The 16,955-nt window shown below is 32.8% G+C and overlaps 1 protein-coding gene across 7 annotated transcripts in view; it reads left to right on the top strand.

Moving 5' to 3' along the window:
- Positions 1 to 5,656: 5,656 nt before the first annotated feature.
- Positions 5,657 to 16,955, top strand: part of LOC111798424 (calcium-transporting ATPase 10, plasma membrane-type-like) — a 26,137-nt gene continuing 14,838 nt past the window's right edge. The window contains exons 1-9 of one of the 7 annotated variants that reach the window (XM_023681548.1): positions 5,657 to 5,740; positions 11,468 to 11,515; positions 13,014 to 13,284; positions 14,186 to 14,302; positions 14,379 to 14,418; positions 14,805 to 14,929; positions 15,036 to 15,167; positions 15,381 to 15,470; positions 15,623 to 15,692. In XM_023681548.1, the coding sequence (XP_023537316.1) occupies positions 13,132 to 13,284; positions 14,186 to 14,302; positions 14,379 to 14,418; positions 14,805 to 14,929; positions 15,036 to 15,167; positions 15,381 to 15,470; positions 15,623 to 15,692 (727 nt within the window). In that variant the 5' untranslated portion in view covers positions 5,657 to 5,740; positions 11,468 to 11,515; positions 13,014 to 13,131. Of the gene's footprint in view, positions 5,741 to 10,733; positions 10,774 to 11,253; positions 11,304 to 11,467; positions 11,516 to 13,013; positions 13,285 to 14,185; positions 14,303 to 14,378; positions 14,419 to 14,804; positions 14,930 to 15,035; positions 15,168 to 15,380; positions 15,471 to 15,622; positions 15,693 to 16,955 lie in introns of those variants that run through there. The other 6 variants (XM_023681553.1, XM_023681550.1, XM_023681554.1 and 3 more) reach the window with 6 other exon arrangements.

The raw sequence follows: 16,955 nt of genomic DNA on the forward strand, positions 1-16,955 counted from the left end.
TTAGGTTATTACTTAGACATGATCATCCTATATATCGTTCACATATTGTCCAAGATTACACAAATAGCCTTAGGTTTTTCATGACTACGATGATTACTCTTTTGAGAAGTTGATGTCCTAAGTTGAAGCTCATTACATATACAGCTAGGATATGCTTTATTCCTCTACTTAACCAAGAAAAGAACCCTAAACACAAACAAGGGAGATCAAGGTGAAGGAAAAGATTATTCGTATGCTGAGCTTTATTTAATTATTATTGTAACGGTTTTAGCTCACTGTTACCAAATATTGTCCTTTTTGGGTTTTTCTTTTCGGGTTTCTCTTCGAGGAAGAGGTTTCTACACCCTTGTCAAAAATGTTTCATTTTCCTCCCCAATCGATGTGAGATCTCACAATCCACCCTCATTCGGGGCCTAACATCCTCGTTGGCACTCGTTCCCTTCTTCAATCGATGTGGGAACCCCCAATCCACCTCCTTCGAGGCTCAGCGTCCTTGCTGGCACACCACCTTGTGTCCACCTCCCTTCGAGATTCAGATTCTTCGTTGACACATTGCCCAGTGTCTGACTCTAATACCAACTGTAACGGTCCTAGCCCACCGCTAACAAATATTGTCCTCTCTAGATTTTTAAAAACTTTGAGATATTGCCCACCGCTAACAGCCCTAGTAGACACATTTTAAAAACTTTGAGGAAAAACTCGAAAGGAAAAATCTAGATATTGTCCTAGCCCACCGCTAACCGATATTATCCTCAAATCCATGGAATTTTTCATCATTTATTTTTCAAATCCATGGAATTCAAAGTTGATTAAAATTGTTTCCCTAAAGGGAGAAATTGAACGTTTTTAGTAATCTCTACGACTTCGAAATATTGATTAAGAGAAGTCTACAAGATGGGGCAGGGACGGGAAGTCATCCCATCCTCGTCTCCGTCACCTATTTCAATCTCTATCCCTATGCAAATTTTCATTTATTTGTGTGAAGATTCCTCCAAAAGAATTGTCCTATTTTTTTTATAAAAAAAAAAATTATTTATTTCAAAGAATCATATCGATTTTTCTAATAAATCCAATAATATTTTATAAGAAAAAATATAATATAATGTGATTGAAAACTTTGGTATAAAAATAATAAAACTTCATCCTTCATTACAACTTTTACTTTCTTCCAATTTTAACATACCCTTCATTATTGCATTTTATCATCCATATATTGATAAAATAAATTTTATGGTCGTTTGACTTTTATTTTTATTTCAAACGACCATTAAATTTCATACATAACCGTATCATAGTGATCATGTCGCATATTTATCTTTATTATTTTTACATAGTCGATGTTCTTAATTTAGAAAAGGATACTGTCTCTATTAATATGAACACTAATCCTATAACAGATGTGATGTAAGATATATATAATTGTCTCAATAAGTGAATTTGTTTGGAGTTATTCATTGCCTCGAAGCAAAGCTATCAAAGAATTTAAAATTGGGAAATTTCTAGGAAATTTCCAAGTCCATTAGATGATTTAATTTATTTATTTTAAAATTATTAGATTTGGAAAATAATTTTAAATGATTTCTTTTAACTTGGGTTCGAATTTCGAAAATCTGGTACACTCGATCAACACGATTACAATATTAGGAATATTTAAAGTTTGTAATTAATGTTAGTGATGAGTTGTGACTCGTAAATATTTGATATTTGAATTTCATGACATTTTAGTTACAAATGTAACCGAGATGGTAAAGAAGTAAGATTTTTTAAATGATTTTAAAAAAAAAATAACGTGTCAACACAACCCAACACGAAAATAAAGAGCTGGGTTCGGTTCGGTTGTGAATTCTATTTGGGTTGAACTCAACCCAACTCCGTATACTCTTCTAGTCTCTCGATTAGAGAATGATAAATTATTTAATGATGTCATCACAGTTTGATTGTCTTTGTGAGATCCCACATTGGTTGGTGAGGAGAACGAAATACCCTTTCCAATGGTGTGGAAACCTTTTCTTAGCATACGCGTTTTAAAAACCTTGAGGACAATATCTACTAGTGGTGGACCTAGGCCGTTACAAATGGTATCAAAACCAGATATCGAGCGATGTGCCAGCTAGGAGGTTGAGCCTCGAAGGGGGTAGACACGAGGCGATGTGTCAGTAAGGACGTTGGCCCTGAATGGAGGTGGATTTAGTGGAGGTCCCACATCGATTGGAGAAAAGAACGAGTGCAGTTAGGACGCTAGCCCCACACGAGGTGGATGATAGGATCCCACATCAGCTCGGGAGGAGAACGAAACACCCTTTTTAAGTGTGAAAAGCTCTCTCACATCCAATCATTCTAAAATTGTCTCAATAATTTGGGACGACCATAAAATAATAAATAAAGTATGATTTTCCAATCCTCTAGAAAACTCCATTCCTTTTCAAATCTAGAGAGACTAAGAGAAAGAAAGTACAATAACTTAATGAAAGGATTAAAATAATTTTTTTTTTCAAATCAATAAGTATGATTTTATTTAATTTAGTTCCATTTTTTTTAAAACATATAAAAACAAATATAATTTCAAAAAATAAAAGATAAAAACTCGAATAATTATCGAATAAAAACTATAAGAAAGCGACCAAAATAACGAGCTCTGACCTCGCTCAACTAAAGGAAATTGCTACAAACTTTCGGTGAAGAAATATTCTATACAAATATAAACAACGTCAACTCTGCATTGTACGTTTGTCTGTCATAAGTGATGAAAGCTAATGAAGTTAGAGGAAGTTTCATACAAAATTTCTGGCCTCTCACGATAGGTCACGAGTACAAAAAGTCATATCTACTTTTCTCTCTCTCGATGTCATTTTCCCGACAATTAACATTGAGAAATTTTTCAAGTTCAAATATGTGGAACCTCGAAAGAGTAAAGAATCAAAGGAAGAATGTATAAATATTTCATAACTGGAATGATGCGTTATATGTCATTACCTTTACGATTCTTTTTGTTTGATTTTTCGCACCGAAAAGGTTAAAGTGTGTAGAAAATTCAAGTGGAACGAACATGTATTCGTTTACTAGGTTGTCATAGACATAATCTAAGTGTTCGTAAAGATTGAAGTGGGTTGGTTTTAACTAGGAACAATAAATTAAATACTATCATATATGTATATTTAACTTTGTCGGAAGAGCTACTTATCAGATACTTTTAATATCTCGTGTAATAACCCATGAATGGCGATGATGTATGCTAGTTGTGTCATGGGTTTCACTTCTACATTAATATTCTTGAGTTTTTATGTGACACCCGAGTAAAAGAGGGTTACATGAATGAACGGAGGTCATGTCCGAATGAAAATGGTTATGAGGATAGGATGGTTAAGATGNTTTTTTTTTTTTTTTTTTTTTTTTTTTTTTTTTTTTTTTTTTTGAGCAATTCTATGTCGGGTGACCTCTCGAGAATTTTCGTAGGAAACAAGTTGAAAAAACTCGTGTTGGTCTATGGAGGATAGTTTTTCCTTTTAGAAGCAAGGCATAAGTAATCTAACCATGTAGCACGGGATACATGAGAATGTCGAGACCATCAGATATTAAACGTAGATTCTGAATCCTGGACATGCAACATTACATTTTACTTTTAAGGTAGGTTTTTATCGTAACCCTAAATTTTAAAAAGTTTTATTTTAACCTTCAAACTTTGAAATTGTTCCAAAAAAATGTCCTTCGAAACATTTTTCGTTAAAATTAGCGACAAAACTGACGCATCGACTAGTTGTACACGTGATATCCCACATCGGTTGGAAAGGAGAACAAAACACCCTTTATAAGGGTGTGGAAACCTCTCCCTAGCAAACACGTCTTAATAACTTTGAGGGGAAGCTTGAAAGCGAAAGTCTAAAGAGGACAATATCTGCTAGCGGTGGACTTAAGTTGTTACAATACAAATCAAAATACATATATTTACAACTTCATTTCAACTACCGAACGTCAGCGATCACGTCATTTACTACTTTTCACTTCTTACCACCATTTTACTTCAACTTTATTTTTTTACCTAGAAAAGTAAAAATCTCGTACCATAAGAAGTTTCAAAGAAATTACAAAATCAACTAACTTGTTCAACGTCAATCCAAATGCGTGGAGTTGGTCCTCTACTCCTTTATTTTCCAACTACTATACCCACTACTATATCCCATACCTTATTAGTATATATTATTTTTTTAAACGTTTCTTTTACGACAAATAATAGAAAAATATAGTAGCTCGAAATTTCTTGGTATTAGATATCTGTTCATGAAATACCCCACGTTATTGGTATAAGTAATAATTATCAATTCTTTTAAATATTTCTTAATCATAATCGTATATGTTTAGGATTACTCTCATTCGAATGTTATCTCGTTTAATTAACATACTCTTCCTCACGTTAGCTAATTAGGGAGAAGATTTTGGTATATAAGTAAGGGACACTATCTTTGTTGCTAGAGACTTTTTTAGAGAAACCAAATGTAACGGTTACAAATATATATATTAACTAGTCGCCGGTATCTCTGAGAATTCCAGCGACTCGCTGGAATTCTCGGGCAACCTCTCCCACGAACATGCCCGTCCCCCTCTCACTAAGTCCAACTGACCTCGTTCTGCCCACCAAGAACAAAAAACATAGAAACACTGAAAACGAGAGGGAAGGAAAGAGAGAAGGAGACGAATGGTCGCGAAATCTTGTGACATAGCTGTATAGTGTAGATAACGCCATGGAAGGGAGGACTAATGAGCCAGGGAACACCTTGATGCATGCGAGTGATTACTACCAAACGGTGTCGTAGCTTTGTTAGCCAAGAGAATGAATTGATTGTCAATACAACTCTGTGTGTGCAGGTTAGGTTCGAACCTTAGTAGGTATAGAGAAAAGAAGAATTAAGATGTTTTAAATTTCAATGTTTATTTATTTCATTTAGTTTATTGTTATGTCGTTTTAAACGACACGTAAGTCCATGACTGTGTTTTCAAGATAAAGTTTATGTTATTAAAAACTTTAAATGAAGTATTTCTGCATTCAATGTTCATAATATGTATACAGTAGCGACCTTAGATTAAATAGAAAATTTAAGGTCGTTACACCAAAAGTAAATCATATCAACTCATAGTGACGTGATAGCATCATAAACATGAGGAGAGTGCCCCGTGTCTATATCAACTAAAATACATACCTATTTTCAAGATAAAGTTTATATTATTAAAAGTTCAAATGAAGTATTTCTGCATTCAATGTTCTTGATATGTACACAATAGCAACCTTAAATTAAGTAGAAAATTTAAGGTCGTTACACCAAAAGTAAATCATACCAACTCACAATGACCTGATAGCATCCTAAACATGAGGAGAGTGCGGGTGTCTATACCAACTAAAATACATACCTAGGTTAGATATAAATAACTCCTCACTACTAGAGGTTATAGCACGGCTAGTTTCCCTTTCGGGGTTTAAAACGTGTATGTTAGGGAAAGGTTTCCACACCTTTATAAAGGTTATGTCGTTCTCCTCCCAACCAATGTGGGACTAGACACTAACAAATATAAGGTCGAAAAGTTGAAGGGGGTAAATTTGTAATTTGAAGAAAAGGTAGAGGAGGGTTTGGGTATAAATAGGGAAGGTTGTATAGAATATCCCAATACAAAAAGTGGGTAAGGGGTTGCTTGGTGAAATGGAAAGCCAAAGGATGAAAGCTTCTTCAACTGAGTTTTCTGCCATTGCAAGGTAAGCATATAACATACACACAAACTCTTATTAAAACCATTCATTCTTTATTTCTCATTTCTTCATCTCTTTTGAATTCATTTGTTAAGAACATCATAAAAGCTTTGCTTTTTATGTTTCATTTCAAACAACAAACCTAAATCTCAAAACAAACACTCTTAGATGATTGCTTTTGAGGAAGGTAATGGGCAGGAAGTTTCCTCTTAATTTCCCATTTCTGTCCTTAAACGACGTCGTATGCCTCCTATTATTATTATTTTTTTATTTCTTTTTAAATATTGATTGCTAAATTTTATTATAGCAAACAAAAATATATATATATATATTATGGACTTTGATATTAATTTTTTAGAAATTATTTAATAGCAATTGGGCATCGAGTTTTTTTTTTTTATTTATTTATTTATTATTATTATTATTATTATTAATAAAAGAATCAGTTATATATATATATATATATATATATATATATATATATATATATATAGGTAAAATAATTCTAGATAAAGGATTGATTAACAATTTTTTTTTTTTTTTTTTTTTACAGATGAGAGAAAGTAAAAAAGTATCGATTTTATTTTTTACTTTTGTAAAAAACTTTAATGTATGAGAAGATATAAATGTAGTGAAAGTAATATTAAAAAGTAAAAAAAAGTTAAAATGAGTTCAAATGAAAAAAATATATATATTCTTTTTAGAAACAAAATAAAAATAATAAAATAAATCAAATAAAGTATTTTAGTCTTTTAATCAAAGTAATTAATTTTTTTTAGTCGTAACCTCTAAGTTGGGTTGGATCTACCATTCAGTTGAAAGTAATGAAAAATGTCTGTGTTAGCTCAAAATTGGAATTAGAGCGATGTGTCAGCTTACTCGCTGTTCCCCGAAGGGGTAGACATGAGGCAGCCTTCCAGTAAGGACGCTGGCCCCAAAAGGGGGTGGATTTGGGGGTGGTCCCACATCGATTGGAGGAAGGAAAGAGTGCCAGCGAGGACGCTGGCTCCGAAGGAGGGTGGATTATGTTGTCCCTCATTGGTTGGGGAGGATAACAAACCACCATTTATAAAGGTGTGGAAACCTTCCCCTAGCAGATGCGTTTTAAAGCCACATTGGTTGGGGAGGAGAACAAACCAAGCCTCGAAGGGAAGCCCGAAAGGGAAAGCCCAAAGAGGACAATATGTGCTAGAGGTGGATCTAGGCTGTTACAAATCGTCTCAAAAGAAACACTTGTCCAAGCTTATATGAATCATCAAGGAATCGAGTGACTTCGAGAAATTTTTTTGTCCATTAGGGAAAATTGGCAAATGTCATGGTTAGCAGTGTACATAGGTTGGCTTGAGAAATTTTTTTGAACCAACTCAAAATTTCAGGTTAGTCAAGCCGGTAACTCGAATGACTTGAACATGGTTCACAACTCAACCGAGGGTTGAATTGAGTTGTCAGATTAGCATTCACAAATCACAATACATTAGTAACATTGGTTGAGTTATAATCTTAAAAGTAGGATAGGGTTGAGTTAGATTGTGAACCATACTTTCAGGTCGGGTCAAACGTTGCAATCCGTGAACCTAATTGAATTTTTCAATTTTTCAAAAATTCAACCAAACCCAAATCGGGAATATATATATATATATATATATATATATATATATATATAATCCAACCCAAAGGGTTAAACAGTCAAGGTTGTTCGAGTCCTCTAGTTGTGACGTTGTTTAAGGTAGCGTCTCGGTGGTATGAACCTCGTCGTCCATATGGTCTATAGCCCAATTTTTACTCCACAAACATAACAAGTAGATTCAACCCATGCAATCCTCCCACCCCACACTAGCACAAACTTAAAGAGGCACTCAAAGAACAAATGAAGCCTTGTCAACTAAGCTAACACTAGTAATCATCACTTAGAATAAAGGGAGTACCTCACATGGGAGAGGGCCTCCACAAGGGGCCCAAAAACCAGTTTGTAGCCCTTAAGATAGCCCTCCAACCCAAAGATGACTCATTTTAAGCCTTTATTATCCACAAATTCTTGCACATAAGGAGCCCATGCCACCCAAAGTGAACCTAATCTTAATGACTACGAAAGTTCTCGTTCATATCATCCGTAACATATATTGTAAGATCCCACATTGGTTGGAGAAGAGAATGAAACATTTCTTATAAGGGTGTGGAAACCTCTCCCTAGTAGACGCGCTTTAAAACCATGAAGCTGATGGCAATACGTAGCGAGCCAAAGCGAACAATATCTACTAGCGGTGAGTTTGAGCTGTTACAAATGGTATTAGTGCTAGACACTGAGTGGTATGCCAGCAAGGACGCTAGGCCTCCAAGGGGGTCGATTGTAAGATCTCACATCGGTTGGAGAAGAGAATAAAACATTCCTTATAATGGTGCGGAAACCTCTCCCTTGTATACATGTTTTAAAATTGTGAGGCTGACGGTGATACTAACGGGCCAAAGCGGACAGTATCTGATAGTGGTGAGTTTGAGCTGTTACAAATGGTATCAGAGCCAGATATTGAGTGGTATGCCAGCGAGAACGCTAGGCTTCTAAGGGGGTAGATTGTAAGATTCCACGTTAGTTGGAGATGGGAATAAAACATTTCCTATAATGGTGTAGAAACCTCTCCCTAGCGGTGGGCTTGAGTTGTTATATACACGTTGGTGATGGCGATCTCTTTCTCTTTCACGGCATAGACAAACTTTCGTTCTTGTATGTCCCACATAAAATTCTCGTTTAAATCGATATCTATCTACTTCTTGTTGGGCGTGCTTGATTCTCCAATACTTCTTTAGATAGAAGAAAAGGTATACATCTTGGAAGAGCATAGCGTTCTATCTCTAGCATATCACTCGAGCGAGTAAAAATGAAGATATAAAAGCTCTAAGGCACTAATTTGATAAACTCCGATCTACTAGTAGAAGAGAGCGTGCAAGATGAAGAACGTCTCATCACGAAAATCCTTACATTTGTTAGACACTCTTAAAATTTTAATACTAAATTTCATAAATACAACCAAATAATATAAATTCCAAAATCTAAAAAAATAAAAATAAAAAATTATTATTTTTTCTTTTTTTTTTTCTTTTTTGTTGAATTTTTTTTTTCTTTTAGTAATAAAAAATCTATTTGTCATTTAAAAATTAGACAAATTGTCAAAAGATCTTTTGAAGGAATGCATTAAAGTTTTCAATGGTTCGTCCCTATCCAACTGATATAGGATCTTACAATCCATCACTTTGTGACCAGCGTCCTTTCTAGCACGCCGTTCGATGTCTGTCTTTGATACTATTTGTAACACCTTAAGCCCCCACTGGATCTCACAATTCATCCCTTTGGGACTAGCGTCCTCTCTAGCACGTCACCCGATGTCTGTCTTTGATACCATTTGTAACACCTCAATTCCCCACCGGATCTCACAATCCATCCCTTTGGGACCAGCTCTCTCTAGCACGCTGCCCAATGTCTATCTTTGATACCATTTGTAACACCTCAAGCCCACCGCTAGCAGACATTGTCTTCTTTGGCCCATTACATATTGCTATCAGTTTATTTTTTCAAAGAAAAGTTAACATTCCCTACATTTGACGCTAAGTTTAGGGCATGACTAATACCGAGCTAGTAGACATTGTCCTCTTTGGCCCATTACGTATTGCTATCAATCTAGCTAAGTTTAGGGCATGACTCTAATACCATGTTAGATGAATACGACTCTCGTCAATGGTATGATATTGTCCACTTTGAGCATAAGTTCTCATAGCTTTGCTTTGAGCTTCCTCAAAACGCCTCACACCAATGGAGATAGTATTCTTCAATTATAAACCCATGATCATTCCCTAAATTAGTGAATGTGGGACGTTCATACGTAAATTCTCAGTTTATAATCAAATTTATAGTTTAATTAAAATTAAGAATCGATTATTAATATATTAATTATATTTAAAAAAAAAAGATAGAATAAAGTAAAAGTGAAAGTGAAAGTTTTTTTTATTTTAATTATAAAAAAGAAATAATAGTGTTTTTCAAAGTAATAAGCTAAAGCCAATTCTTCCTTTAATATTTTGCTTTAATAAGTTTAATTTCATCTTTATTATATCTAATTAATTATTTATTTTTTAAATTCCAAAATGTATGCCATACTTTCAATATAATAATAATAATAATTATTATTATTATTTTTACGTACGTTGCTAGTTGATTTATAACTATATACTCAAGTTGACAATCGACAAAAGGGAATCTCGTACTTTCATTCTGTTTATACTTTGGACACTTTGATCAATCTACGTGATAATATTCAAACTACCTTAGTTTCCAATTATTCTTTAACTTTACCTTTACAACTTTACGTCCTTTTGACATAATAGTTTGAGACAAAAATCAATACGTTATGCATTTTTGTAACGGGTTTATGTCGTTTTTTAGTATCTACCAGTTAAGTTGTCTGTCATATTTAGGTTAGGTTAAATACTAGCTTACACGAACGGAGAACTCGTTTATTAACCTAAGGAGGCTCGTGGAGTATCGAAAGTACTAATATGATAGCTAACCACTTAAATTATGTCAAAATTTATGCCAAATACTTTCAATAGTGGTGGGATTGTGAGATCTCGCATCGATTGGAAAGGAGAACAAGTGTCCTGAAGTGGGGTGGATTGTGAGATCCCACATCGGTTGGGAGGAGAACGAAGAATTCTGTCTAAGGGTGTGGAAATTTATCTCTAACGTACGTGTTTTAAAAACCTTGAGCGGAACCCAGAAATGGAAAGTCTAAAGAGGACAATATCTACTGACCGGTGAACTTGAACTGTTACAGTAATATTACCCGAGTCGAGAAAAGTTGAAAAGAAGAAAACCAAACATGCCCACACATAACCTATGGTACCTGATCCTTGCTTGTAAAAACAAAAAAGGACATAGTCTAAAAAGCACCACCAACTTCACTATAAATATTCAACAACTCGTCCCTTTGCTTCCCCTTGTAGCGTTTCTCTTTGTTCCTTTCACGTCTTTCTTGTTCACGATCATTCAGGTTTGTTCCTAAGCCCCCACTCGACTATAAATTATAAATAAATAAATAAATATATATATATATATATATATATTTTTTTTTTTTTATTGAAAAAAAAAATTATATTTAATATTCGAACATACGATTTATAAGATATAAATGTCTAATCACTCCAATTTTATTCCATATCGTAATCTTATTTGGTAATTAATACATTTTTTTTGTTTTGTCAAATCAAAATAATAAAGTAGAGAATTTAATGCTTTAATTTATTATTATATCTCAATAAAATTTCAACAAAAGTTAATTAATAATTTTACCACTGTAAACCCACGTGTCATATTCTTATTGGATATGCATTAACCCATAAAAACCTAATATTCAAAAGAGAAAAGAATATATGCTTTTTTATATATATATATATATATGAATAATTTTTTTGCTCTCCTTTTTCTTTCCAAAATATTCTATAAAACGCGGGATTAGCGAACCTAATTTGATTAATCCAAATTCAGATAGAAAAGGCGTTTTCTTCTTCCTTCGTCGTATCGGTATGTCGGAAAAATTTTAGGTCATTTTTTTCTCTTCAAAATAATTTACTTTGTTTGTAATATGTTCGAGATATTTCGTATGAATAAGGGTTTGTTTTATTTATTTTTTAATTATTAGTTTAATTTAATTATTTTTTGAATTTTTTTTGCAATTTTTAATGCAGAGAGGGAGATGAATTTGCTTCTTGTACTGAAATAATATTGCTTTCTTGGTAAGTCTCCCCTTCAATTCTCTTTTTTAATTTAATTTTTTTTTTATATTTCTACATTTTATTATATTAATATAATAAAAATTAAAATTAGAGATGGAAATAAATAATTAAGGTTATAATTAATTTCTAAAAGTTTTATAAATAGGGAAATGGTAAAATTTAGTTGTGGGGTTTTATTAAATTATAAGAAGGAAATTAAAAAAATTTAAATTATTTTCTATCTCACTTCAAAATTAATATAAATTTTATATTTTTTTCTTTAAAAAATTATAATTTTGAGAATATAATATCATACAAATTGATATATTATTCCAATGTTTTTTTTTAAAAAAAATACGAGAAATGAAAGTTCCAAAATTTTTATTCCCATGTTTTATATTAGTCGAATTTACACATTAAAAAAAAAAAATCGAATTATAAGTTTTTTTTAATCAATTATTATTTTATTTTTAGTAAAAGTAAATTATTACTAAAATTGAATTGAAATTTGAAAGATTTTGAGAAATTACATTTTAAAGAATTAATAATTATTTTTAAAATTTATTAAAAATTGAATAAATTAATTTTTAAAAATTGAAAGCTGTCATTATCACCAACGGCCATTTTCTCACCGGCTTTTGACGGTTACGAACCTTCTTAATTCTAAAAATAAAATAATAAATAATTAAATTTTACACGTTTCGTCCTTTCAAATTTCCCGTACATTTTTAATAGTACCTTTTATTTATTTAATTACTTATTTATTATTATTTTTATGTCCACCCGGATTTTGCTGACCGGTCTCTTTCTGAAAATATAAAAAACTTGAGGGACCACTTGTGCAATTACGTAAACTAAAAGAAACAAATATTTTAATTAAATTATAATATTTTAGATTTTAACTTCTTTTTCTTTCTCGTCTTTTTAAATTATTAAAAATAATATAATAATAATAATAAAAAAAAGCTATTCGTGTCGTGTCCCTAAATCAACACGCCACGTTGTCCTCTCTGTTTCCAGTTCATTCCGTACCGTTCTTTCCCCCTTTTTCCAAATCTGTATTATATTAATTATCATTATTAATATTCATAATTATAATTAATAATCGGTTGATCACTTCTTTTTAATATAATCATTTATATTGATTAAAAAAAATTATTTTCTATTTTTCTAATAGATTATTAATTTTTTTTTTTAAATTAAAAAAGATTTTTATTAATATAAATAAGAGTCGGCAGGATTTTGGTCGGTGACGTGGCATTAATAAGTCGGGGGGAGGTGTCTCATTTTTTTTTTTTTAATATAAATTTTGGGAAGTTTTTAATTAATTAATTTTTAATAATAATTATTAAAAATATTTATAGAAAAAGAAAAAATAATTTCAATAATATGATAATAATTATTGATTAACGGAACAAATCGTAATTAGGAAGATAATATGGAATAAGGGTAGAATTGTCATTTTGCTTCTAATCAAAAGAAAAGAAAAGTGAATATAAACGGGACGTTAAAATTACAGACTGAACCGCCATTTCTTTTTCCCGGCGAGATTTTTCATTCGGTCATTCTCCGATGACTTGCGTTGCCTGAAAACACAACTTGACGGTGCCATCTCTCCTGCGATAGATTTTTCGACTATGAGTTCATTCAAAGGCTCTCCGTTTGGAAGACGGAGTGATGTGGAGTCCGGTAGTAGCAATTCCGGTGAGCCGGAGGAGGAGGAATCATCCAATCCTTTCGCTATTCCAAGAACTAAGCATGCTTCTGTTGACAGACTCCGCCGCTGGAGAGTACGGTTTTTCTTTTTGCTCTCTTTTTTTTCGTTTTATGAATACTGATGAATCACTGTGTGTGTATGTGTTTATGTTTTGGATTGTATTCATTTGAATTTCCGCTATATTTCCGGCTTTACAGTGTTTTTTTTTTTTATTTATTTATTTTATTTTAGTAGCGTGTGTGTGTTTATGTTTTGGATTTTATTCATTTGAATTTCTGCTATCTTTTCGGCCTTACAGTTCTTTTTTTTAGTAGTGTGTGTGTTTCTTGTTTTTTTTTTTCGTCTTGCTTTACATTTGGTGATCTTGGAATTGACGTCTTATGTGTTCAATATTCAATACTATGCTTACTGAGTTATATCTTTAGAGTTCTTTAAGGATTATATCCATAACAAATGGTGCAATTAGCCTTGGTTTGAGAAGTACATAAAATTCTGACAATGGATAATTGTAGCAGTATGAAATCTAAAAAAGGAATGTAGAGACTCATTAACCTAACTAAGCTGGTTCGTAAAAAATATAAAGTTGTGCTAATTTGGTTTAATTCATGGAAAAATGCCAGTTGATTGTTTAATCAATTATCATAAATTGTTTGGTTGAACTTAGATTAATAACTGGCGTTTTTTTTTTTATAGAGCTTGATGACTTTTTGGTTATAAGGGAGAAAATATTCTTTCCTTGCCGTGTTCATATCATTAACCTTTATGTGCTGGCAATGATTTTTTGTTTTGGTTAACCTTATGTGCCGTGTTCATACATTCTTGCTATTATCTTCTTGAATTCATGATTTTGAGTATCAACACTGAAATAATTTATTTCTTAAAAATCTATCAGTTTGAATTGTTTTACTGTCTCCAAGCTGCACTATTGTTAAATGAGACTCTAACAGTACTGTTTTACTGTGTCTCTTTTATAGCAAGCTGCGCTCGTGTTAAATGCTTCTCGTCGATTTCGGTATACTTTAGACTTGAAAAAGGAAGAAGAAAAGAAAGAAGCTTTGAAAAAGATTAGAGCACATGCACAAGCCATACGAGTAAAAATTTACTGAACCTAAGTCTTTTCAATTTCTTTTAACATGTGTTTAATCTCCTCTTCCTTTTCTCGGTTAGGCTGCATATCGCTTTAAAGAGGCTGGGGATCGTCTGAGAGGTATGCATTTTTCTTTCATTTAATGTTCTAATGTATCTGAGTGTAAGGCAATGAATGCAAATAATTTACCCAGAATATAGTGCATACGAATTATAGGAGTGTGCATTGATGTTCATACTAATTATTTCATTTTAACTCTCAACTCTTTCTAAATGGATCCCGCTAGAGAAATCTCCTATAAGCTTTTTCCCTCTGGAAATCACATAATTGCTAGGATCTTTGGTTCCTTTCTCCCCCTGAGTTCGACACATTCCTTTCTCCCCCTCAATGGCCTTTATATATGCTCTATATTGTTTACTGTACTTTATAATTGTCTTTGACCAACATCTATGATGCACATGTTTTTTATGGTATTTATGTGCTGTTTTTCTCTCTGACAAATGCAGGTTCTTTAGGTTCAGGGCCTTCGAGAGCAGAAGCTCCAAATGGTGATTTTTCTGTTGGGCAAGAGCAACTGGCTGCGTTGGTAAAGGATCGTAATGTTGATAGTCTGGAGGAGCAATATGGAGGGGTTAGTTTTTAATATTTAATTTTTATTTGAAAATTTCTTTATCCTTTGGTTAATTTCCTTCCATATGAATATTCTATTTAATGTATTTGTTGAATGATTTCATCAGGTTAAAGGGGTGGCAGATATGTTAGAAACGAATTTAGAGAAGGGGATAATTGGAGATGACTCTGATTTACTGAAACGAAGAAACACATATGGTTCAAACACATATCCTCAGAAACCAGGAAGGAGTTTTTGGGTACTTCTCACACTTCTATCTATATTGACGTGTGGAACCAATTAGGTTTATCTATTATTGTTTTTTCCATACGTTTGGTCTTTTATTTCTCTGGCAGATGGAAGGGTTCCATGATAAGTTACGTTTAAAGCAATAAGTTTTTCTGCTTCCAAAGGGAAAAGCTAAAAAAAAAACTTCTTAATGAGTAGTATCTACCTTTTTGTTCTCTTGTAGAGGTTTCTCTGGGAAGCTTGGCAAGATCTTACATTGATCATATTGATGATAGCGGCTGTTGCTTCATTGGTGCTAGGCATAAAGACTGAGGTGAGATTTCTTTTCATTTTTCATATCTTAGTAGGATCCCATGTAACCCCAAAATGGGGCTTGGTGTACATTTAATTGTTGAGAAATCATTTGAAATCCTATTAAGAGTAATTGTTAAATGATTATATGAAATTTTTGGGTTTCTGAACCAGGGTATCAAGGAAGGCTGGTATGATGGTGGAAGCATTGCTTTTGCAGTTCTTCTTGTCATTGTTGTAACAGGTACTCTGTTTTCTTCCTGATTCAGTTATGTTATTTGAGTTAGGGGTGTTCATGAGTTGGTTCATCTCATTTTTAATCAAAACTAGATTGGTTTTCATTTATATAAGGATGGTTGACCAACAATAAACAATCAAGCTGACCAAAGGAACAGTTTGTTGTTTTGGTTTGGTGGTGTGGTTTGAGGGGTTAGTCCACTCAGTCTGCTCATCTTCCTCCCGTGCAGCAGATTTAAGGTCCCAAAACCAACCCCTCTCTTTTAGGTAATGTTAAAAGTAAAACCCTCAAGTAAAAGCTTCTGTATCTCTCTCTCGTTTTGGAATGAAGATAGAGATGGCAGCAGTTGATTCATTGAGATATCCATTCCCCATATCTTTGAGTTCTTCAACAGAAGGAAGGGTTGGGGATTTGAAATCGCTGGCAAGATTAAACTTCTTGTCGATCACATTGGCATATCAAGTGTGGCCATTGAGGATGAGTTGATTTTGAAGAACCAAGATGGTTTCTGTGAAGGAACAAATTTGTGTGAGAGAGAGAGAGAAGCAAAAAGAAACAGTGAAAATTGCATTGAGAGGAAATTGAAATTTCCTTGAGAAGGAGAGTTGAAATTCCAATGAAGAAAGTTATCCCCATCAAGTCAAATTATGATAATTGGACAGTAGAAATATTGAAATGGATCCAACTATTGGAGACTTTGGCGATGTTTAAAGACATCATGTCTGACATTATTGCTTAAGATCATCAAATATCAACATATGTAAGAGAAGAAATTCACAAAAGAAGGAGCCAATAAACACTGGAAAATATCAAGAGGAAATTATTTTTGTATATTTTACTATGAGAAGAAATGAGTTCTTAAATAGAAACACCCATTTATCGAAAAATAAATAATAACCAACAGTCAGTTTTTTGCAATTGATATTTTAAATGCCAAAGCTTGAACCAAACCTAACAGAACCACTGTTGCTTTCTTTGATTTTAGTTTTCAACCCTACAAATTTTATGTTCTAGCCGGATCTATTATGAAGCAATGGAAGTAACTGTAGTTTTATTAGTGTCATGAGAATTGAGAAGTTTGATGATGGATGACAGGGCCTAATGCATTTTTTGTTCATAGGATGTGCTAAGAAAGTACCTAGGTATTCTTTGCCTTTTCGGAATTATGGTCTTGGCAATTTTGGTAGATTGGGGTCCCTTTCTGTAGCTTGCTGGGTGTTCATTTGTTGAGATTTTTTCTTTTTTTTTTTTCTTTTTTTTTTTTTTTTT

Source organism: Cucurbita pepo, chromosome LG07, assembly GCF_002806865.2.
Source record: "Cucurbita pepo subsp. pepo cultivar mu-cu-16 chromosome LG07, ASM280686v2, whole genome shotgun sequence".
NCBI lineage: Eukaryota > Viridiplantae > Streptophyta > Magnoliopsida > Cucurbitales > Cucurbitaceae > Cucurbita > Cucurbita pepo.